The following is a 25,637-nucleotide window of genomic DNA, read 5'->3' on the forward strand; positions in this document are numbered from 1 at the left end:
TACCTCTTGTGGAGGGCAGTCTGACAGAGTTTATCAAAATTAAATTCCTTTGACACATTAATCCCACATCTGAAAATTTATGATATATATATATATGATATATATGTACATATACGCATGTAATTTGCACGTCTAGGTTCAAAGTTTTTCATTGTAGCATTGTTTTGAGATTGGAAGCAACTCAAATGCCCATCGATCAGAGACTAGTTAAATAAATTATGGTGTATCCATTCTATGAATACTTTGCAATGATTAAAAACCAAAAAGATCTCTGTACACTGATAGAAAGAGCTTCAAGATGTATTATTAAATAAAATAATCAAGGTGCTGTGGAAGGAGAGAAATAAAAGTAGTTAACTGGATAAGTGAACAGTGTGGGTTGTGTTGAAAGTGAGAGTCTTCATTTTATACTTTTATGTAATATTTGATTTTTGTACCAGGTCAATATATTACCTGTTGAGAAATTTAAAATTAAAAATGTAGGTGAAGGAATTGTGGCAAGAGCAAAATAAGGAAAGCAAAACCTTGGATTTCTTTATATCATATTTAGAATGGTTCATGTACTTCTGGAATGGAGATAATAGAAGTATTAGTAGGAGCAACACTAGCAGAAAATTTTTATATTGGATGGTTTTTATGGGCCAGACACAGAAATAAGTAAAAAGCACTTTGTATGCAGTGTGTATATGCTTATAAATTATGTCATTTAATGGTATAACAAACAGCTCTATGAGGAAATTGCTATTATTTCTCCTGTTTTATGGAAGACTATGCTGAAACTTAGGATTCTTGAGGAACTTATCCAAGGTAACATTGCTAGCAAATGACAGAGCCAAGAGTCAGCCTGGTTTACGTCATGAGCCTGTCCTGTTAGGCATTCATACATAGTGATCATATATATGTGGTTATACCATACTCATGAAGAATATCTTCTACGGGTCCTCAGAGAACACTTATGTAACGAGCAACATATCCCATAATATCCTGATGGTTGAGTAAATATAGCAATGAGGTGTACTAAATTGTTTCTCATAATGTTGTTCTGTATTGGTTGAAACCTAACAAAAGTACAATTTTGGTGTTGGCCACATATCATGTGAACTTTTGAGTATTTACTAGACTGAATGGGCTGCAAATTTTTCAGACTGCCTTACACAAATTATTTTCTTCTGAGCCAACACAAATTATTTTCTTCTGAGCCAAGCCTTTGATGATGAATGTCAATAAGTTTGAGGTTATAGTCCCCAAGGGTACCTAGAAAATACTTATTGTTTTGTTTTGACTAGAGAGCCATATATTTTAATAGGCAGCTGAGGTAAAGTAACGAAGGATTGATATCTTTTATGAAAGCTGTGCTGCTTAACACAAATGTATGAATAAAAGGCTAATTGTCCTCTTTACTAATGAGGTCTGAGGGCAGGGCAAGATTTCCCTCAGGTATTAGTTTTAGGTCTAATCTAAATTTAATATAAATGGGGAGTTATATCTCCTAAAATGCAGTGCCGTATTCAACTTGCTTGTGATTTTAGCTTCACTTGCAGAGGTTTTTGTTTTTGTTTATTAACTGAATGCCAACAGTTAACATTTGAGAGATTCCACATAGAGATCCAAGTTTCTGCTGTTTCTCGGAAAATTGGTATGACATCCTTAACCTCTGTTTCCTACCTGGCAACATTCAGTTGTTTTTAGACAGAGCCTGCGTTCCCCAGTTTTCCACAGGTCTCCTCAGGTACATCACCTGCTGGCCCTGTAGGTGTCGAGCTTTTTTACCTTGTTTTACATTACAGAACATTGCTGTAGAACTGAGCTATTATATCAGCCTTTTAATACCATTTTCCTTAAGTAAAGCCCCAGACTTTTGTATGTATTAATTTTTTGCACATTTGTGGTAGATATCAACCTTAAGATTTAATAAATTATTTTGACAAATGGATGTATTTAGTCATTCACCATACTTGAACACTTGTAATTTTTGGTATAGTATGTATGTAAGTGCCATCTCTTTCATTGTTGGAGATCTGGTTGATATAAATTTTGGATTTGTTATTATTATAATTAATAGCTTTTTAAAAGTTTGTTTCTTTAGAAAGAATTTGACTTTTGCAAGTTACGACATTGACTCTAAATCAAGGATTTATATCATAATCCTTTGATACTGGGTTTATTTCTTGATATACTGCTTTGTGAGTGATGAGTTATTTTTTGTAAAATAAAAATTAATAAATTATGCGTAACTGCTAGATTAAGAATTTCTATGTAGAAAAGCATAATAGACATTCAAGATTTTTTTTTCTGAAAACTATTGGCCTTGTAGCTAGTTATTTTCTATAACTCAGACTTTTAAAATACTGGTTTTTGTCTTGTTATGAATTGATTTTTTTTGTACACAAAATATGTAGAGGACTGATCATTTTTACTTTAAGAAATTTTTTTAATCATTTTATGCTTTTTTATCCAAAACTTACTTGGGAGATAATAATGAATTTTGGTCAAACTTCTTTTTTATGATTTCAGGACAAAAATTGCCCAAGATATTGAGAGGCTAATACATCAGAGTGATATAATAGATCGAGTGGTATATGACTTAGATAACCCAAAGTAAGTATGCTTTTTGTTTGTTTGTTTTACTTTTATTGGTTTTATTCCTACTGTAAAATTTCAGTGTTCTTTTAAAAGACAAAAAAATATAGTTAACTTCCACCTAGTTAGTTAACCCTCACTACGTTTTGATCTTTTAGCAGAGATGTAATGGTAATGTAAGTCATGTTTATTCACTTAAATTGAATATATCGAAAGCTTTTATTTGATCTTAGGTGGGCTTTTAATGGGTTTCATAAGGGAAAGGTCACAAACTGATGCTTTATTTTTAAAAACTGAAAATACCTCCACTTAAGAGAGTGGAGATATCACATGAATGCTGCAATTTTGTCCTGTAATACTGAGCCTTCATTTCCTTAGGGCAACAAATTACCATCCCCTTTAGAAGGAACATATGCTTCCTAACTCTCCACAGTCCCCACTTCTCTCTTTTGTCTCTTACTGCTTACAATCTGCTTCAGTCCTTTAAGTTACTTGCCTGACCTTTGAAGCCATTTGTTTGTGATCCTTGATGTTTTAACATCGCTTCCAATTTAGGATTATCACTGGTACCATTGTATTTTATGTTTAAATATAAATAAATAAGTGAAAATGAAAATGATGAAGTTGACTACTATTTATCAAATAAGAAATTTAATCAGCCTGCACGTGGGTTTTCCCTCTCCCTCAACATTCTAATATTTTGGGGCAGTTTCATATTTCAGTAGTCTCATTTGGAAAAAATAAAACATTTTAAAAAGATTTTTGTTAGAGAGTTAGGGTAAAGTTAATGTCAGAGCTAATGACTGAATTTGAAATAATATTCTCAAAAATGAAAAACAAATCTACCTTATTCATAACTTCTTAGTTATTTCTAAAGTTTTCGTGATTAACACTGACTATAAATGTGGGAACAAATCTCTACTCGTACTCATAATTATTTTGTCTATAAATATTAGCTGAAGTTTGTATTTTGCTTGTGTTGGTTTTGTTCTTTGGTTTAAAAATAATGAGGAGGGTGATGCAGCAATAATGGTGTGTTTTTAACCTGTAGTGTAGTTTTATTTTTTGCTCACTTGTTTAAATGCAATGTATCTTATTATTCTTACTTTAAAATTTCATTTAGTTATACCACTCCAGAAGAAGGAGATATTTTGAAGTTTAACTCCAAATTTGAATCCGGGAATCTGCGCAAAGTAATTCAAATTAGAAAGTAAGTCATTAAAAATTTTCCCATTTTGTATGTGCACAGATTATTTTCCTAATTTTCATCAAATTTGTTTATTTTCTGTTTTCAGAAATGAATATGACCTTATTCTGAACTCAGATATAAATAGTAATCATTATCATCAGTGGTTTTACTTTGAAGTCAGTGGAATGCGACCAAGCATTGCTTATAGGTTCAACATCATTAACTGTGAAAAGTCCAACAGTCAATTTAATTATGGTAAGACAGAAAGTTTTCTTTCCCAATTTAGAGGGCATGCAGGCATTGTAACTGTAGGATAGAAGTTTTTTTTTAAATTACTAATGTTTCTTAAAAGTTTCAGTGTTCTGTTGTTTTTTCTAGTTTTCAAAATTCAGATATTTATGCAAGATTTGACATAAACTAAGCTTTGCTTTGTTGGTGGAAAGAGTTACCCTTATAAAAGCAAGCCCTTTAAAATGTAATAAGTGGGGCTTCCCTGGTGGCGCAGTGGTTGAGAGTCCGCCTGCTGATGCAGGGGACACGGGTTCGTGCCCCGGTCCAGGAAGATCCCACATGCCGCGGAGCGGCTGGGCCCGTGAGCCATGGCCACCGAGCCTGCGCGTCCAGAGCCTGTGCTCCGCAACGGGAGTGGCCACAACAGTGAGAGGCCTGCATACCACAAAAAAAAAAAACCCAAAAAACAAAACAAACAAACAAAAATGTAATAAGTGAGGTTGATTTCATCCAAATTGAATACAACTATAAAGATTTATTATGTATGCTGCTTAAAATCAAGTTTTTAATAAAGTCTGTTCATCCAGAAGAGAATTACATAAAGCAGTCTCTTTTTAACTGTTTATTTTGAATAGATTCATAAAAAGTTACAGTATTGTAGAAGTTGCAGAAAGGTTCCATGTTCTCTTCACCAGATTTCTTCTCATGGTTACATCTTACATAGCTGTACTGGAATACCAAAGCCAGGGTTTTAAATACTAGTGCTATAGGTAGATGGCATTTTTACTAACTGTATTTATTTATTCACTTTTATAAAATAGTACTTACTACTTTAAGCTTCATTAAAATATTTTAATTTTTACACTTAAAAGCACACATTTTGGAGCAGTGCTTCTCTATTAAAAAAAAACTATACTTCTGTGTGATAATTTTTTCCTTTAGTGTCATTTTAAATTTAAAATGAATAAAATTCTGGAAAACTAAATGAAAACAATGAGACAGATGGCTGCTTTAGTTTTTAAGTTTCTCCTGCCCTTTGGGTATTTTTGTATGTATATCATCCTTTCCAAACCCACTTTGTGGAGAATTGGAAAACACAGTGTTGTTAAGGAAATTAAAACCATCAACAGTATGTCATCCAGAGAAACTTATTTTATTTGTTTATTTTTTATAAATTTTATTTATTTATTTATTTATTTATTTATGGATGCGTTGGGTCTTGTTGCGGTGAGCAGGGGCTACTCTTCGTTGTGGTGCACGGGCTTCTTATTGCGGTGACTTCTCTTGCTGCAGAGCACGGGCTCTAGGCGCGCGGGCTTCAGTAGTTGTGGCATGTGGGCTCTAGAGCGCAGGCTCAGTAGTTGTGACACACAGGCTTAGCTGCTCCGCGGCATGTGGGATCTTCCTGGATCAGGGCTGGAACCCATGTCCCCTGCACTGGCAGGCAGATTCTTTTTTTTTTTTTTTTGTGGTATGTGGGCCTCTCACTGTTGTGGCCTCTCCCGTTGCGGAGCACAGGCTCCGGACGCACAGGCCCAGCGGCCATGGCTCAAGGGCCCAGCCGCTCCGTGGCATGTGGGATCTTCCCAGACCGGGGCACGAACCCGTCTCCCCTGCATTGGCAGGCGGACTCCCAACCACTGCGCCACCAGGGAAGCCCGGCAGGCAGATTCTTAACCACTGTGCCACCAGGGAAGCCCGAGAAACATATTTTAATGTTTGTTGTTTCTTTCCAGCTTTTAAAATAATGCAGTATGTGATTTTTCCATACATATAGTTATGTATTTATTTAAAAAAATAATGCTCACAACCCATGCAGTTTCATAGTCTATATTTTAACCAACCATTATATTTATATTGTCAGTATTTTTCTGGTTATTAAATATCCATCTGAAGCAGAGTTTAATGGACATCCTATGGAAGTTCTCTAACTCATTTATCCAAACATTCTTTTGTTGGACTTGTTTTTTTTTTCCTTCCAGTTTTATTGAGATATAACTGACCCTACAGCACTGTATAACTTTAAAGTGTACAGCATTGTGGTTTGACTTATATCATGAAATGATTACAATGTTTAGTGAACCTATTATAATTTAAGTTGTTTCTAATTATTTTCTATTTTAAATACTACTGAGATAAACATTGTACTAAATATTTGTGTGTATAATAATTTTGTTACACATTTACAGAAGTGGAATTTCTTTGTCTGCCAGCTGTAAATGTGTTTTGTTTTGTTTTGTTTTGTTTTCTGATTAGGAACAGTGGATCTTATGGGATCCACTATCCAAATTAGGGAATTTGGTAAAGGAAATACATTTTATTTTATTTTATTTTATTTTTGAAGTAGTGATTTTCTTTTTCTTTTTTATTTTTTTTTAGGAAATACACTTTAGAGAACAATCTCTAAGAAGGAAAGAGAAGAAAAAAATCCGCTGTTTAGCGTTTTGTTAGCCATCCTTAAAGTTATTCACATTCACATAATTTTAAAATTAAATTTTACCCTTTTATAGATTTGGGATCACAATATGAAAACTCATTTGTAAACTATATTTTTAAACTACACAATATATTGTAAAAACATTTCACCATGCCATTACATATTTTCAGCAACATCATTACTAATGTTTGTATAGTATTCTGTTGAGTAATGTACAATAATTATTTAAATGATAACAGATTGACGAGCATTTGTCTTTTTCAACATTTCAAAATTAGGAGCTGTGTTGCAATAGATATCCTTAATTATTTTTGTGTGTGTATGTTTCTGATTATTGCTTTGCCATATATTCCTCCAAGTAGAATTTCTCAAAGGAAATGAACTTATGTTGGTGAAGACTAAGGAAAATGGGTCCTTACAGTGTTGGTGGGAGTGTTGAATTAGTTCAGATTCTTTGAAGAGCATTTGATAGTATGATTTTAGTGTTTATATTTTACTTCATCCATGCAGGATTTATTTTGGTATATTCTGTGAATTGGGATCTAAGGTAATCCTATCGTTTGTAGTTAAGCAGCTTTAGCTGAACTAATTCTTTCTCAAAAGAGTTTTAAACTGTTGTTGATGAATTCATTGAGTTGTCAGACGTTTACACTTGTAACTCATTTGCAACTGTATTCCTGACCCACTAGTAAAAACAGTATAGGGAACATGACTCAGAAGACATTGTACATTGTTCCCCTGTTATAATTGTTATAGAAAACGGTCAGTTTAGAAAAAAAAAACAGATTAGAAACTGGTTTAAGGTATCCCACTATTGCTTATTCATAATTTCTGACTTTCTGAATTTGGGTGGAATTATTCTGACCTGTTAGTCATACTGTGTATCCCTTTTGGTTTGAAACACCACAACTCTCGCAAGCTGTGGCCTTCACAATATACTAGCATTTGTTTGGGGGCTGTGTGTTGCTCTAGCACCACTTGATTTTAATTATTCTGACCTTTCAGTCTTGTGTAACATCACTGTTGCTCTAGAACCATTTTGTTTTTTAAATTATTTTGACTATAATATAGTTTAACATCCTGTAGTCTTTTTCAAAAACAGTTTAACAACTTTTTCTAACTTTATTTTTCCTGAATAGTTTATTCTGAATATCATTCTGAGTAATTTTATCAAGTGCCCCAAATTTCCATTGCATTAAACTTATAGAATAATGTGGGAGAAATTGGATTTCTTATATTGTATTCGATCTTGCCACTTAGGAACATGGTGTATTTGTTTACTCAAGTTTTTTATGTTCTCACCTAAATTTTTTAGTTTTCTTTTTGTAAGTTCCATATATTTCTTAAGTATACCTTCATTCTTAAGTATTTTATGTATTTCTCTTTTCTGTTGTGAAAGCGTACTTCTCCCTATTTTCAAGCTTGTTATTATTTATAATTAAGAAAGCTAAGGATTTTTATATGTTTACTTGAAAATCAGACTCCTTAGTTTCTTATTAGTTCTCATAGTTTCTCAGTTGATATTTTTAATTTTCTTGGTAGGTCCCTATAATTTCTCCTTATCCCTAGTTATATCGTATATGTTTCATTGCTTGGCTGGAACTTTGAGATTGTTTAAACTAAAAGGAGACTTTGGGCATCCTTGTTTAATTTTGAATTTAATGTGAGTGCTGTGTGTGTGTGTGTGTGTGTGTGTGTGTGTATTTTTTGTGTGTGTGGCGGTGCCCCGCGGCATGCGGGATCTTAGTTCCCCGACCAGGGATTGCACCCGCGCCTCCTGCATTGGGAGCGTGAAGTCTTAACCTGCTGGACCGCCAGGAAAATCCTGCTAGTATTTATGTTATGTATGTCAGCTCGTTTTGGGCTACATATTCTTTCTTATACTAAATAATTGCTATTTTTACCGAATTTTTAAAAATCAGGAATATTTTATTTCACTTTTTGCATTTATCAGTGTGACCATATAATGCTGTGAGCTGTTAATGTGCTGTATTATAATTATTTAATAATGTTTCTAATAGTAAACCATCCTTGAGTTTCAGAAATTAGTCTGTTTTGCCCTGTGAGTTAATCTTTAATACAAATATTTTGCATTTGTTAGTATTTTGTTTAAAGGTTTTTACATCATTGGTCATAAGTTAGACAAAACAATTTCCTGACTGGAGGACTATCTTTTTATAGTTTTGGAAGCAGGCTAATGCTAACATTGAACACTTAAATGAACAGCTTTTATTTCCCTACCCAGTGTTCTGGAGCAGTTTAAATAGCATTTATATGTTTTCATGAAACTTGGAAATAATGTACCTCTAAAGTAGTCTGATTCTGTGCCCCTTTTTGTGGGGGAGAGGGAGCATCTGGATAACTTCTTCAGTTTTACGTGACTCCATATAGTCTAGTTTTCTAGTTTTTACTGAGGCAGTCTTGATGATTTATTTTTTCTTACACAGGTAATATTTAGATTTTCAGAATTCACTAGCAGAGAGTTGTATGCAATATCTGTAGTATGTGTACTTGCATGTCCCCTTGTTTGCTTTCCTTTTTGTGTGTGTGTGTGTAAAACATAATTTGTTTTATTTTACTATTTTAAAAACCTGGCTCTTAGTTTTATTCATTATTTCCATTAAAAGTTTTTTTTAATTTATTAATTTCTCCCTTGTCCTCCCTGCAGGTTGATATTTTTTCTCTTTCTAACTTCTAGTTTATTTGCTTAAATTTATTTAAGTTTATTTTTGTTTGATGATCAAGCATTTAGGGTTTTTTTTAAATTGAGGTATAGTTGATTTACAATATTATATTAATTTTAGGTGTACAACATAGTGATTCAAAATTTTTATAAATTATAATCCATTTATAGTTATTAAAAATATTGGCTCTATTCCCTGTGTTGTACAATATCCTTGACGCTTAATTGTTTTATACATAGTACTTTGTACCTCTTAATCCCCTGCCCCTATCTTGCCCCTCCCACCTCCCCTCTCCACACTGGTAACCTAGTTTGTTTAATCACAGTATCTGTGATTCTGTTTCTTTTTATGTTCACTAGTTTGTTTTATTTTTTATATTCCACATATACATGATAAAATACAGTATTTGTCTTTCTCTGTCTGGCTTATTTCACTGAGCATAGTACCCTCTTAGTCCATCCATGTTGTTGTAAATGGCAAATTTTATTCTTTCTTATGGCTGAGTAGTATTCCATTTGTGTGTGTGTGTGTGTGTGTGTGTGTGTGTACACCACATCTTCTTTATCCATTCATCTGTTCATGGGCAGTTAAGTTGCTTCCATATCTTGGCTATTGTAAATAATATGAACATTGGGGTGCATGCTTATTTCGGGGCTCCTGGTCTGTTCCATTGATCTGTGTATCCATGTTTGTGCTAGTACCATACTGTTTTGATTACTGAAGCTTTGTAGTGTAGTGTGAAGTCAGGGAGCGTGGTACCTCCAGCTCTGTTCTTCTCTTTCAAGATTGTTTTGGCTATTCAGCGTCTTTTATGTTTCCATACAAATTTTAAATTTATTTGTCCTAGTTCTGTGAGCAGTGCCATTGGTATTTTGATAGGGATTGCATTAAATCTGTAGATTGCCTTGGGTAGTATGGTTATTTTAACAATACTGATTCTTCCAATCCATGAACATGATGTGTCTCTCCATCTGTGTCTTCTTCAGTTTCATCAGTGTCCTTTTGTTTTTCGAGTACAGGTCTTTTACCTCCTTAGGTAGGTTTATTCCTAGGTATTTTATTCTTTTTTGATGCATTGGTACATGGAATTGTTTCCTTAATTTCTCTTTCTGATAGTTCGTTATAGTGTATAGAAATGCAACAGACTTCTGTATATTAATTTTGAATCCTGCAACTTTACTGAATTCATTGAAGAGCTCTAGTCGTTTTTTGGTGGCATCTTTAGGATTTTCTATGTATAATGTCATGTCATCTGCAAACAATGACAGTTTTACTTTCTGTTTTCCAATTTGGATTCCTTTTATTACTCTTTGTTATCTGAAAGCTGTGGCTAGGACTTCTAATACTATATTGAATAAAAGTGAGGAGAGTGGGCATCCTTGTCTTGTTTCTGATCTTAGAGGAAATGCTTTCAGCTTTTCATCATTGAGTATGATGTTAGCTGTGGGCTAATAATATATGGCCTTTATTATGTTGAGGTATGTTCCCTCTGTACCCACTTCCTATAGAGATTTTATCATAAGTGGATGTTGAAATTTGTCAAAAGCTTTTTCTGCATCTTTTGAGATGATCATATAGTTTTTATTCTTCAATTTGTCATTGTGGTGTATCACGTTGATTGATTTGTGGATATTGAACCATCCTTGCATCCCTGCAATAAATTCCACTTGATAATGGTGTACAGTCTCCTTTTAACATATTGTTGGATTCAGTTTGCTAATATTTTGTTGAGGATTATTGAGTCTATGTTCATCAGTGATAGTAGCTTGTAATTTTCTTTTTTGTGATCTCTTTGTCTGATTTTGGTGTCAGGGTGATGCTAGCCTCATAGAATGATTTCAGAAGTATTCCTTCCTCAGCAACTTTTTAGAATAGTTTGAGGATAGGTGTTAGCTCTTCTCTAAATGTTTGGTGGAATTCACCTGTGAAGCTATCTGGTCCAGGACTTTTGTTTTTTGGGAGTTTTTAAATTACTGATTCAATTTCATTATGGGTAATTGCTCTGTTTATGTTTTCTATTCCTTCTTGGTTCAATCTTGGGAGATTGTACATTTCTAGGAATTTGTCCATTTCTTCTAGTTTGTACATTTTACTGGCATATCTCTTATGATTCTTTTTATTTCTGTGGTGTTGCTTATAAATTCTCCCTTTTTATTTCTGATTTTTATTGATTTGGGTCCTCTTTTTTTCTTGATGAGTCTGGCTAAAACTTTATCAATTTTGTTTATTTTTTCAGAGAACCAGCTTTAATTTCACTGATATTTTCTGTTGTTTTTTTTAGTCCCTATTTTATTAATTCTTGATGTTTATGATTTCTTTCCTTCTACTAACTTTGGGTTTTGTTTTTTCTTTTTCCTTTAGGTGTAAGGTTAGGTGTTTTTTTTTTTTTTTTTTGGTTTAAAGTTAGGTTGTTTATTTGAGATTTTTCTTGTTTCCTTAGGTAAGCTGTATCGCTTTAAAATTCCCTCTTAGAACTGCTTTTGTGCATCGTATAGATTTTGGATTTATTGTGTTTTGTTTTCATTTGTCTCCAGTTTTTTTTTTTTTCTTCAGTGATCCATTGGTTGTTTAGGAGCATATTGTTTAGCCTCCATGTGTTTGTGTTTTTGGCAGGTTTTTTTTTTTTTTTTTTTGGTAGTCTCATGGCATTGTGGTCAAAAAAGATGCTTGATATGATTTCAATTTTCTTAAATTTACCGAGGCCTGTTTTGTGGCCTAGCATGTGATCTATCCTGGAGAATGTTCCATATGCACTTGAAAAGAGTGCGTTATCTGCTGCTTTTGGACAGAGTGTTCTATATATATCTATTAAGTCCATCTGCTCTAATGTGTCATTTAAGGACAGTGTTACCTTATTGATTTTCTGTCTAGATGATCTGTCCATTGATGTAAGTGGGTGTTAATGTCCACTACTAATATTGTGTTATTGTTGATTTCTCCCTTTATGTCTGTTAATATTTGCTCTTTGTGTTTAGGTGCTCCTATGTTGGGTGTATATATGTTTGTAATTGTTATATTTTCTTCTTGGATTGATCCCCTGATCATTATATGATATCCTTCTTTATCTCTTGTCACAGTCTTTGTTTTAAAATCTATTTTGTCTCATACAGGTATTGCTACACTGGCTTTCTTTTGATTTCCATTTGCATGGAATACCTTTTTCCATCTCCTCACTTTCAATCTGTTTGTGTCTTTGGATATGAAGTGAGTCTCTTGTAGACAGCATATATTACAGGTCTTGTTTTTGCATCCATTCAGATGCTCTCTGTCTTTTGATTAGAGCATTTATTCTATTTATATTTAAAGTAATTATTGATACTTATGTACTTACTGCCACTGTGTTAATTGTTTTGGAGTTGTTTTTGTAGGTCTTTTTTGTTTCTTTTTTTTGTTCTCTTCCCCTATGATTTGATGACTATCTTTAGTGTTATGTTTGGATTCCTTTTTCTTTTGTGTATGTATCTATTATAGATTTTTGTTTTGTTGTTACCATGAGGTTTATATGTAGCAATCTGTATTTATATACATGATTATTTTAGGTTGGTGATCTCTTAATTTCAAATGCATTGTAACAACCATGTATTTGTACTCTGCTCTCCTCACAATTACCATTTTTGATATCATATATTTTACATCTGTTTGTTTTGTGTATTCCTTAACTGCTTATTGTGGATATAGCTTATTTTACTGCTTTTGTCTTTTAACCTTCCTACTAGCTCTTACATGTTGCTTTACTACCTTTACTGTATGTTTGCCTTTACTGATGAGCTTTTTCCTTTCATAATTTTCATGTTCCTAGTTGTAGCCTTTTCTTTTTCACTTAGAGAAGTCCTTTTAACATTTCTTGTAAAGCTGGTTTGTTGGTGCTGAACTCTTTTAGCTTTTGCTTGTCTGCAAAACATTTGATCTCTCCAGCAAATCAGAAAGAGAGCCTTACCAGGTAGAATATTCTTGATTGTAGGTTTTTCCCTTTCATCATTTTAAATATATCATGCCACTCCCTTCTGGCCTGCAGAGTTTCTGCTGAAAAGTCAGCTGATAGTCTTATGGGAGTTCCCTTTTATGTAACTTAGTGCTTTTTCCTTGCTCCTTTTAATATTCTGTCCTTTTAAAATGTTTTTGCCATTTTAATAACATTGTGTCTTGGTGTGGTCCTCTTTTGGTTGATCCTGTTTGGGACTCTCTGTGCTTTCTGCACTGGGATGTCTGTATCCTTTCTCAGGTTAGGGAAATTTTCAGCTATTATTTCTTCAAATGTATTATTTGCTCCTTTGTCTCTTCCTTTTGGGACCCCTATAATGTGAATCCTAGTATGCTCAATGTTGCCCCAGAGGTCTCTAACTGTCCTTATTTCTTTTTTTTTTTTTTTTTTTTTGCGGTATGCGGGCCTCTCACTGTTGTGGGCTCTCCCGTTGCGGAGCACAGGCTCCGGACGCGCAGGCTCAGCGGCCATGGCTCACGGGCCCAGCCGCTCCGCGGCATGTGGGATCTTCCCGGACCGGGGCACGAGCCCGTGTCCCCTGCATCGGCAGGCGGACTCTCAACCACTGCGCCACCAGGGAAGCCCCTTATTTCTTTTTATTCTTTTTTCTGTTCAGCGTCAGTGATTTCCACTATTCTTGTCTTCCAGGTTGCTGATCCTTTTCCTGTGTATCATTTAGTCTTCTATTGATTCCTTATAGTGTAATTTTTGTTTCATTTATTGTGTTCTTCATCTCAGTTTGGTTGTTCTTTATATTTTCCAATTCTTTGTTAAAAACTTATAATTTCCTGCCCTGTGCATCTTTACTTCTCCTGAGTTCTTTCATCATCCTTATGATCATTACCTTGAACTCTTTCTTGGGTAGATTGCCTATATTTACTTCACTTTGTTCTTCTTTTGGGGTTTTATCTTATTCCTTCATTTGAAACGTGTTCCTCTGTCAACTTATTTTGCCTGAGTTGCTGTTTTTGTTTTTATGTATCTGGTATGTTGGTTATGTTTCCTGACCTTAGAAAAGTACCCTTTTGTAGGAGATGTTCTATGCGCCCCAGCTGTGTACTTCTCTCTGGTCACTAGAACTGTGTGCTCTAGTGGTGCCTCCTATATGGGCTTTTTGTGTCCTTCTGTTGTGGTGGGCTGACCACTGTGGGTGGACTGGTAGGTGTGGTTGGCCCCTGGTCTGGTTGGTTGCCAAGTCCTGCCTTGTGTGGAGGCTGCCAGCCACTGATTGGTAGGGCTGGGTCGTGAGGTGGCTGGCTGTGGAACCCCAGGGGGCCTTAGGGCTAGTGCTGGCTCACTGGTGGACAGAGTTGGGGTCCAGGAGATCCTGGAGCCAGTGCTCACTTACTGGTGGCTGAAGTCAGGTCTCGGAGCTGGTTTTGGCCTTACTGTCAAGCAGAGCTGGGTCCTGGGGTCTGGCTAGAGGGCCCAGGGGTCCCAGAGCTGGTGTCAGACCACTGGAGGGTGGGGCTGGTTCCTGATACAGCTGGCTGCAGGGTCTGTGGTGTCCTGAAACTTGTCTTGGCTTGCTGGTAGGTGGGACTAGGGCTCAACTGTCCCAGGTCTGGTGCTGGCCTGCTAGTGGTTGGGCTGGGTCCTGCCCTGGCAGGCTTCAGGGCTGAGGTTGTCCTGGGGCTGGTGAGTGCCCACTGGTGGGTGAGACTGGTCTTGAGGCTAGAGCAGGCTTGTTTTGAGGCAGGGGCTGGGCCCAGTGGGTCCTGGGGCTGGTGCCTGTCCAGTGGTATGTGAGGCTGGTCCTGAGGCCAGTGTCAGCTCCCTGCTGGTAGGTGGAGTTGGGTCTTGGAATCTCTGCCTGTAGGGCCCTGGGAGTCCCAGATCTAGTGCTTGCACACTGGTGTGTGGGGCCAGGTCCTGGGCCCTCTGGTGGGCACAGCCATGTCTGGGGCAGCTGTCTGTTCAGGGGTTCTTAAGGCAGCCTGCCTATTGGTGGATGGGGGTATGTCTTGGCCCAGTTAGTTGCTTGGCCTCAGGTGTCGCAGAACTGGTGACTACAGGCTGTTGAGTCCTGGGGTCCTAGGGCTAATAAGCTAGAGGGAGGATTCCACAGTGATACTTGCCAGCACCAGTGTCTGATAGAACGAGCACCCAAAGATGGCAGCCCCCAGTGTCTGTGTCCTTAGGGTGAGCTCCAGTTGCCTCTTTCCTCTCTGGGAGACTTCTCAAGATCAGCAGTTAGGTCTGACCCAGGCTCCTTTCAAATTACTTCTTTTTCCCTGGGCCCTGGAACGTGTGAGATTTTCTGTGTGTCCTTTAGGAATAGAGTCTGTTTCCCACAGCCCTCCAGCCCCCCTGAATTTAAGCCCTACTAGCCTTCAAAGCCAAACATTCTCAAGGCTTGTTTCCTGGCACAGGACTCCTGGGCTAGGGAGCCTCATGTGGGGCTTAGACCCCTTGCTCCCTGGGGAGAACCTCTGCAATTGTATTCTCCTGTTTGTGGATTGCCCACTGAAGGGCATGTGTCTTGATTATACCATGACTCTCCCCCTCCTACCTGTCTCATTGTGGTTCTTCTTTATATCTTTAGTTGTAGAAGATGTTTTCTGGTAGGTTCTAGTCTTTTTCATAGGTGGTTCTGCAGATAGTTGTGATTTTGGTGTGCCCCTGAGAGGAGGTGAGCTCAGGGTCTTTCTACTCTGCCATGTTGGGAAGTCTCCTGCAAGCGTTTAGGTTTTGGATTTGTTCTCGATTACAACTTAATTCTGTATCCCCTCCCCTCCAGATTTTGATACTAAGACCTCCTTGTAATTTTCTAGATGGCTTCTAATTGTGTTTGGTTTTCATATCCCTTTTGGCCCAAGAATTATTTAGAAAAGGGTTTGTTATATTTTTAGTTGGTTAAATTATTTTGGCTATAATTTTTCTCATTGCATTCAGATTTTAATCAATTTTGTTCATAGATGTGAAATTTATGATTTGAAATAATTTTTATGGCTTAATATCTGATCAGTTTTAGTGTTCACAGTTTCTTGGAAAATATGTATTCTTTGTTGGCAACATAATTTAACATACATTGTTAAGTTTATTGATATAAATTTGTTTATTCAGTTTTCTGTATCCTTTTTATTTTTTATCTTGTCTACTTGCCCAAGGCTTAAGAAAACTCAACAGTCTTTCACTTCTATTATGTTTCTGTCAATACCTCATTTAAAATGACGTATTTAAAATATATACATATTTTTTTCTATTTTAATGCTGTATCATTTGGCACATAGACATTTATAACTTTTCCTGTTCCTTTTGTGTATACCCATTAACAGTATAAAATAGTCACATTCATTCCATTCAGTATCTTTAGCTCAGAATTGTATTTTTATATTACATTGATTTGAATTTGTTTGATACATCTTTGCTGATTGTTTTTGTAAATAGAGGTTGCATTTTGTTCGACCCTTGCCTTTTAAAATGTGATTTTAACCTATTCAAAATTCTTTTTATAATTGATACTTTTTTAATGTTTTCTATTTTTGCTGTTCTTTATTTTCTTTATGTGTTATTCTTTAAGGGCCTACAAGGTGTAGTACAATACTTCTTTTAGCTGTGGGAAACCAAAATATGTATACATAAAAATAGATTGTGAGGCATATTCTGTACTGGATTTCTTTCAGTCCTGCTCCATCTGTCTTAAGTTTACTAGAGATTCCTCCCAGATTCTGACAAGAAGTTGTCTGTTGTGAGTCTTTTATTTTCCTATACTTGTAAGTATTTAACTAGGAGGTTGGTAGAAGCTGTAGAAAGAGTTGTTAGGTAGATGTAATTTTCAAATGAACTCTACTATTAGATTTGTTAGGATAATGCAACATATAGCAAATCTTGGTTTTTCTGAACATCAACAGAGTTAGAAGAAGGGAGAAGCCAATATTTTAGTAAATTAGAATTCAACATTTTAAGAAATGATAACCAGCTATGTAGTTAATGTCAATTGTCATGAGATTCATATTGAATTCACTTCAGGGATGATAATGATGACTGAAGATATTTGCAGTGGAAGCATCTTCAGCTGGAAGAATTTATTTAATTGCCATGCATGATTGAAGTCAGGAAATAATATTAATTAGGAAATTATAAAAAAAAATTTTTTTCCCCATTGGGACATGCTGCTTGGGGGAGTATTTAAATGTTGGTTCTTCTAGCAGATGTGCCCAATAGAGGTCTTGTTCTTTGGCAGTGTCCCTCAAAAAAGAGAAGAATTATAGTTTCTTTTGTTTCACAAGTTGCCCTTTTCTTGGAGAATTTTTAGGTGATTCTATTAAATATTAGTTTTCTTAGTTTTCTCACAATGAATGATCTTATTTATAAATTTGTATGTGAGAATTTATGTCACTATATACTACTGTTGTAATTCGTTACTCCCTCCCCCTTCTCGGGCCCCCCCCCTTACTTGAAAGGGGTTTGCTCAAATTACCACTAGATGGCAGTCTTGCGTTTTAGTAACTTAGAGCTTTAGTTGCAAGCTCTTTCTCCCCCTGCCCTTCCTCCCCCATATCTTCCAGATATATGAAGATTTTTAACCACTCTCTTATATAAATTGAACATATGTGGAACCAGGCAACAAAATAGCATTTTGGAGTCAATTCTGTAGCATTCCCACCTTGCTCACATTAGTTAATTCCATACTTGGAAGTTGAGCTATCTCTTGACTAAAGAAGTCTTCCCTGACTCCCCAGACTGGCTTAGTCCCCTTGATAAATGTTGCTTGTAATTTTTTCCTTTTAGGGTGCTCTTCACAGTTTAATGTTGTTTTTGTATGTGGCTGATTAATACCTTTCCTCTCTATGTGCCCCTCCCCGCAAATTGTTTGTATATTCCACAAGATCAGGGACAGTATCTGTTGCTGACCTCTGTTATTTATAGTAAGGCATTTAGTAGATGTTCAGTAAATATTTATTAAATAAATGAGGCAATGGATGAATGAACTATGAAGATCCTATTAGGAACATAAAATGCCACGCACAAAATATATGTCAAGAAGACGGTAGTTCAGTTTATGATCATCGTTTTCTAAATATTTTTTTTGAAATAATTTCAAACTTACAGAAAAGTTGTACCCTTTATCTACATGTTGGGCTTCGAAAGTGATGCCCCATCACCCTAGAACACTTTCAGTATATTTTGTGCAAACATGGCATTTTTCTATGTAACTATGGGAAAGCTATCAACATCAGGAAATTATCATTGATATATGAATCCCATCTAATCCTTAGACCCCCCCCTTTTAAGTTTCACCTATTTTGCCATTAATGACCTTAATAGCACAAGGATTCAGCTCAAACCACATGTTGTAAATTAGTTGTCAAGCCTCTTTGGACTATTTTAGTCAGGAACAGTTTTGCAGTCTTTAATGGTCATGACCTTGACACTTTTGAAAATTATAGCACTTATTTTGTAGAATGGTTCTCAGTTTGGAGTTGTCTCATGTTCCTCATGATTTGATTTAAGTTAGGCATCTTCAGGAGGAACATCACAGAAGTGACAGTGTGTTTTGGTGACCCAGGATTTTGTTTTATTACTGATAGTAATAATTTATTCATTTGTTTAAGTTGGTGTCTGCCAGACTTTTCCATTGTAAAGTTACCTTTTTTCTCTTTGTAGTTAGTATTTTACATGTTAATATCAGTATAGAATTGTTTACTGTTTTACTCAGTGGGTTGTAATTTGTTGCTGTCATTATTTATTTTGATGTTTAAATCGCCCAGGATTTGGCCATTGGGATCTCTTCATGCTGCATTGTGTGTTCTTTTGACATATCCCCATCATTCTTTATGGGTGTCCTTGCTTTTTGGCACAAGATGCTCAGGGCTCATCTTGCCTTTCAACAGTCGTTTCTTCAAAGAGCCCTGGTTTGGAGAATGGTATTTTAAAAATAAAATCTGTATGCATAGTTTGTACATTGTTATTGGACCTGTCCATTGACAGAGCTAGGGAATATGTATTTGTATATACAAGCGTTTATATAGAAATTTTCATTGGTAGTAATTTATACGTATGTGTATGTTTATTTTTGTGTGTGTATGCACAAACACACACATAAGCACACACACAGTATCTCTATGAAGTTACACTGATACCTTCACTTGCACAGGATTTATTCTAGTTTTCTTTCCATATTTACAACTTCCTTCTCCAACATGGAGAATTTTGGCTTCTACTATTCTTAATATATTTATTTGATCAATTCCAGTGTACATAACAGTCTGCCCTTTGCACTTTCGGGCAGATGCCCTCCTCACCCCTTTCAAGATCTGACACCCAAGTCAACCTGTCTCCCTTGCCTCTGCATGGGTATCCTCCCTTTTTGTTTTGCTTTTCATTTTGATTTTAATTTTTAGTTTTATTACATGGTGATCAGAGAGTTTGTAATATTTCTCTTTTATGGAACTAACTGACATTTCCTTTTGACCTACTATAGTCAATTTTTGTGAATATTCCACATGCTCTTAGAAGAAGGTATGTTCTCTACTATCAGGATACAGTGTTCAACATATCAATATAAGATTTGCCTTGTTAGTTATGTTATTTAGATCTATATAAATATTCTTAATTTTTGTTTAATTGGCCTGTCTTGTACTGAGAGTGGAGTGTTAGCATCTGCTATCAGTAGTATGTCTCTAATACTTCTCCTGTATTTCCTGTAGTTTCTGCCTTATATAAGAGGTTGGTCTTATCTGGTGCATAGATATTGTGTCTTGCTATATTTTCACTGTGAATTGTGACTTCATAAAATTCCTTCTTCGTGTCACTTAGTATTTTTTAGCCTGCAACCTACTTTGAGCTCATGATTTCAATCCCTCCTTTATTGTTTCCACTTCTGTGGTATATCTTTGCCCATTTTTCTACATAAAGGCAACTTGAAGTCTGTTATATTCTGTCTTCCAGGAATGCTGAAGGCCTGGGCATGTGTAGTTTTTATTTGTGCTACTTGTTGAATTTATTTATTTGGTCTTGGTGAGGATGTGTGGAGTGATTCTGATTCAAGTGTCTACCATTACCCTTCAGACCAAGAATCTCATCTTCCTGTTTTTAGTATGACTCTCTGCTATGATACCAGCCATATTAGAAGCATGTGTTTTTTTCTCTGTACAGTTACTGATAACATATACGCAGCTTGTGATAGGTACCTTCAGGTTATTCAAGCTCCCCCTCATCTGTTAAATGATGGTGTTAGCTTCAACTTGAAAATTTTGAGTCTGTGATTCACAATACATTTGATGATTAGGGCCTAAAACACCTTGTCTTTCATTGTATCTGCACTTGTTACTGAGCATGTACTCAGTACAACTTAAGCCTTTACATAAATATTATTAGAGGCTATTGCCATTGGATGTTGGTTTCACTCTGGCAGTTTAATATTTTGATTGTCTGTATTCAGGTGACAAGCTTGACAGTTCTTAACGTATTTATTTTATACACATAAAAGTTTATCCTTTGGCTAATGACTAAATCAGTTACTCAAATATAGCCTTTCTGTATTAGGTTGAGTAGATTGTGATTTATTCAATCTGATTACCTCATTTGATTTATTCTTACTGGGGCAACCTATTTTGTTCAGATGGTTTTCATTATAGTCAGAATTTCCAAATATAGCTCCCTTCACTGTGACCAGAATTGACCATCATTTTAAAAGTAATAAGAGAATACATTGTCTTTTATAAAATTAGAACACTTCAGATAAATCTTTTATGCCCTTTGACTTCAGCCTGAACCTTGTTCCACCTTATTATAATTAACCATTATTATGAGTTTTGTGTGCCTGGAAGAGGTTGAAGTTTCGGATTGAAATACCTCACTGACTCCTAGGAAGAAATAAGGAAGACAGTAATCTTTTATATGCATCAGTGAAATACCTGAGTTTCAGATATAAAGAGAAAATCTTAACATACTTCCACTTTAAAAGAACTGGTTACAGTACTTTAATAATATTGATAATAACAGCAGCTAATGTTTATTGAAAATTTATCATGTTCCAGGCCTTCTTTAAGTGCTAACACATGTGATACTCTTAATCCACACAACAGACCAACCTAGAATGGTTGTTATCCACAGAAGAGAAAAAGGGGGCATGAGTGGTTTAGTAATCTGACCAGGATCATGTATGTGGCATGTGGTAAAGTGGGAATTCAAACCCAGGTAGTCTGGTTACAGACTGCATGCTCTTGATCACTATGTTGTTCTGCGTGTGAAAAAATTAGGTTAGTATTGGACTCTCATCTGTGGTGCTAGAAGCTAGAGGAGTGCCAAATGTCTTTTGCAAAATCTGTCATTTGTTTGTCATGGCCAACAAACCACATGTTTGTGTATATGTAGAATTCAGAAAATCTGCTACCCTGAACCCTCTCTGAGAAAAATAAATGAGGAAAAAGATCTCAAGATAGAAGACTTGAAATTTATAAAATGTGTTAAGTGAAAATGTTCTAAAAGGGGTGATATGGGAGAAGTGAAAGTTAATGTGTCTTGATGGGATTGCTTAGTTATTTAATATGATAATAGTATACTAGAGAAATATCAGTTAATCATAACTATTAGGATGGGAAATGGAATTGAGAAACACAAAAGAAAGCTTTCAAATGATAGAAGAAGAAAAGGAAATGTGGAAAAATGTAACCAAGCAAGTGAAATAAGTTGTAAAGAAGGAAAAAAAAAATGAATAGTAGAAAGAAAGATGGAAGGAATGAAATGAAATGTTTGTCTGTCATTACTGACTATGAATGAGCCAAAATATCCTCAAAAATCAGATATCAAAAATTATACAATTTGTAGGGTCAGAGAATATGTGTGTGTGTGTTTATTAATTAAATGATAAAGTTGAAAGAAATGACTGGGCAGAGATAAACTAGGTACATGCAAATAAAGTAAAGGAAAAGTGGTAATATTAATGTCAGACAAAGAATAATTCAGGGTTAAAAGCACTGACTGGATATTGTGTATTTACAAGTTGCAGTCCTTGAAGATGCTATAATAATTGCAAATCTCCCCCCCATTGAGATATAATTGACATATAGCATTGTATTAGTTTCAGGTGTGCAACATAATGATTCAGTGTTTGTATATATTGTGAAGTGATCACTACAGTAAGTCTAGTTAACATCCATCACTACACTTTATTTTTCTTGTGATGAGAACTCTTAAGATCTATTCTCTGAGCCACTTACAAATACACACTGTAGTATTATTAACTATAGTTACCATGCTGTACATTATATCACCATGACTTAGTTGTTTTATAACCTGAAGTTCATAACCTTTTGACCACTTTACCAACCCCTCCAGCCCCTGCCTGTGGCAGCCACCATTCTGTTCTCTGTATCTATGAGTTTGGGTTTTTTTTTTTCTTTTTTTAAGATTCCACACGTATGCAAGATCATACAGTATTTGTCTTTCTCTGTCCTACTTATTAGCATAATGCCCTCAAGGTCTGTCCATGTTGTTGCAAATAGCAAGAATTCCTTCTTTTTTATAGCTAAATAATATTCCACTATGTACACACACACATACACACACACGGTCATACATACATTATATACATACCACATCTTCTTTATCCATTCACTCATCAGTGGATACTTAAGTTGCTTCCATGTGTTAGCTATTGTAAGTAATGGTGCAATGAGCATGTGGGGAGCAGTGCATGTCTTTTTGAATTAGTTTTTTAGGATAAATACCCAGGAGTAGAACTGCTGGACCAAACAGTGGTTCAACTTTTAATTTTTTGAGGAATCTTCATACTGTTTTCCATAGTGACTCCACCAATTTACATTCTCAGCAACGGTGCACAAGGGTTCTCTTTTCTCTACAGTCTCACCAATGCTTATTATTTCCTGTCTTTTTGATAATAGCCATTCTAGCAGGTATGAGGTGATATCTCATGGTGGTTTTGATTTGCATTTTCCTGATGATTAGTGATGTTGAGTACCTTTTCATGTACGTGTTGGCCATCTGTATATCTTCTTTGGAAAATGTCCGTTCAGATCCTCTGTCCACTTTTCAATTAGATTGTGTGTTTTTTTGCTATTGAGTTGTATGAGTTCTTCATATATTTTGGATATTAACCCTTTATCAGATATATGATTTGCAAATATTTTCTCCCATTTGTTAGGTTGCTGTTTCATTTTGTTGATGGTTTCATTTGCTATACAGAACACTAACCTCTTATACAATACAATAGCCATAACCACATGGCACTCACATAGGCAGAGCAAAATCTCCAAGAATTACAACCTGATTAGAAGACAGTTATTGTGAGAATTTAAAATTCAGTTCTTTAGTGGCACTAGGCTTATTTCCTGTGCTTAATAGCCACACATGGCCAGTGGCTGCCACATTGGACAGTGCAGATATTGAACATTTCCATTCTGGCAGAAAGTTTAATTGGATGGCTCTGATCTAGAAAGTATAGCATAGGAGAACACTTTATAGACTTATGGGACATAGCTAAACTGGTATTTGGAGGAAAATTGAATGCTTTTAATAACTGTATTATTTAAAATTATAAAAGACTGAAAATAAGTTATTGCTCAAATACTCAGTTTTTAAGTACTCAAAAAATAAGTACTCAAGATATTAGAAAAACAAAAAATAAAACCAAAAGGATAGAGAAGAGAATTTTTTTAAATGCCAAAAATAACGAGAAATAGAACAAAACATAGAAATACTGAAATTGGTTGAAAAAAGTAAAGATTCTGAACAGACTATAACTGTTGAAAAGGAAATAAAAAATGTATTTATTAGTCACCATATCAGGATGATATTCCAGCTAAATTATATTTACTTCTAAAGAAATAGATTTTACTTTTATTCTAATAAGTGATGGACAGCTTTTTATTATGTTTTTCTGAAGCTAGTATAATATTATACCAATGTTTGGTAAAGGTAGTTTTTTTTTAAAGACCAATGTTTAAATATAGAAATTCTAAATGAGATTTAGCTAATTTAATCATACAACAGTAAAAGAATAGCATTTTCTTGGAATGCAAGGATAGTTCACAATAGGAAATCTATCAATTTATTGCATCAAGAGACTAAAGGAGAAAAGCCATGTGATTCTGTTACTGGATGCTGAAAAGGCATTTGATGAAATAATTAAAAACACTTCAATGTAATAAGAATTATGGGAGAAACTGCTCCAGTTACAGGAATAATCATAACACCTACCACAGAGGGTTGTTGTGAGGATTTAATGACTTAATGTATGTAAAAATGCTTAGAGCAGTATTTGGCACATAGAAATTATTCAGTGTTAGCTCTTTCTATTATTTAAATAAGATAAAGTTGATTTGTTAAAAAACAAGAGGCAAATAATAGCATTGAATGGCAAAGTATTTTGATTAAAATTATGAAGACAGAGTTTTGTTCTTACCACTATATTCAGAATCATTTTTGAGGTTGTTTCATTTCTCTAAATATAATAAAAGTAAAAAATAAAGTAACTGTTATAAATACTAAAAAAGGAGATAAAATATTTTAAGTTACAAATGATATGATTTGCATGCCTAGAAAACCCAAGAGACTATTAAAGACTAATAAAAATACTCAGAGATAAGTTTAACATAATGGTTCTGTATCAAGAAAATAAAGAAATGAAAGTTGAACGAGATCTCAATAAAAATTGTCAACCTTTCCAAAATTAACATATGAATTTCATTAATTCCTGTTAGAAACCTAGAAACCTTTAAAATGACTTTAAAGTGCATGTGGAAATTATATTTCTAAAACTACCTAAGAAAATATACTATATATTTAATTCTGTTTTTGTTAACAGTCCCTCTTCCTCCTCATCCCCTCTCTCCTTCTCCATGCTATAAACACCTATTTGTATGGAGAAGGCTGAGGAAGAAAACAGTCATGCCATTTTAGTGGCATTGTTTTCCTTACCTTGGTGTAGATGGGAATCTATGGAGAGTTAGAGGGGCGATCATACTTAATTTAATATATATTTTTGTCTCTTTCACTTGTTATAAGGAATATATGTATAATTTTTAGTGTAATATATATTACATATATATAATTTTTTATATATTATATATAATTATACATTATAATTATAATGTATATAATTGATCTAATATAGAAAAGATAATAGAAAAATGTTTAATGACTTTTCACTCATTGAAGTTGAAACTCCATTTTAGTTAAAACTAGAAATAAAACATATCATTGATTGATTTAGGAGATTTTAAAGAAAGATCTCAGATTTTTTAAATGCATACTGAAAAACCAAAATGTATTTTCTTTTAGCTTTCCTGAATGTTTGGTGCTTTCTACAATGGCAAGATTAATTTTTAACTCAAACATTCTGAAAAGAATTTTCTCTTTTTTTTCTCTCTGTCAAAGGTATGCAACCACTCATGTATTCGGTTCAGGAAGCGTTGAATGCTAGACCATGGTGGATTCGTGTGGGGACTGACATTTGTTACTATAAGTAAGTATTCTGACAATAATAGGACATCAGTTTACAGAAGGAAATATTAATTCGTCTTATTTAAGTTGAAAGATAAAAAGTTATTGTGTTCTTTGAATTTG

At 34.8% G+C, this 25,637-nt stretch overlaps 1 protein-coding gene across 3 annotated transcripts in view; it reads left to right on the forward strand.

Moving 5' to 3' along the window:
- The window catches only part of AGTPBP1 (ATP/GTP binding carboxypeptidase 1), a 173,639-nt gene that overhangs the window by 103,315 nt on the left and 44,687 nt on the right, over positions 1-25,637 (forward strand). For all 3 annotated transcript variants that reach the window (XM_081236170.1, XM_081236171.1, XM_081236172.1), the window contains 4 exons: positions 2,515-2,598; positions 3,704-3,790; positions 3,876-4,024; positions 25,449-25,536. In XM_081236170.1, the coding sequence (XP_081092296.1) occupies positions 2,515-2,598; positions 3,704-3,790; positions 3,876-4,024; positions 25,449-25,536 (408 nt within the window). The remainder of the gene's footprint in view (positions 1-2,514; positions 2,599-3,703; positions 3,791-3,875; positions 4,025-25,448; positions 25,537-25,637) is intronic.

The sequence above is a fragment of the Mesoplodon bidens genome (genome assembly GCF_964165515.1).
Source record: "Mesoplodon bidens genome assembly, chromosome: 6".
Classification (NCBI taxonomy): domain Eukaryota; kingdom Metazoa; phylum Chordata; class Mammalia; order Artiodactyla; family Ziphiidae; genus Mesoplodon; species Mesoplodon bidens.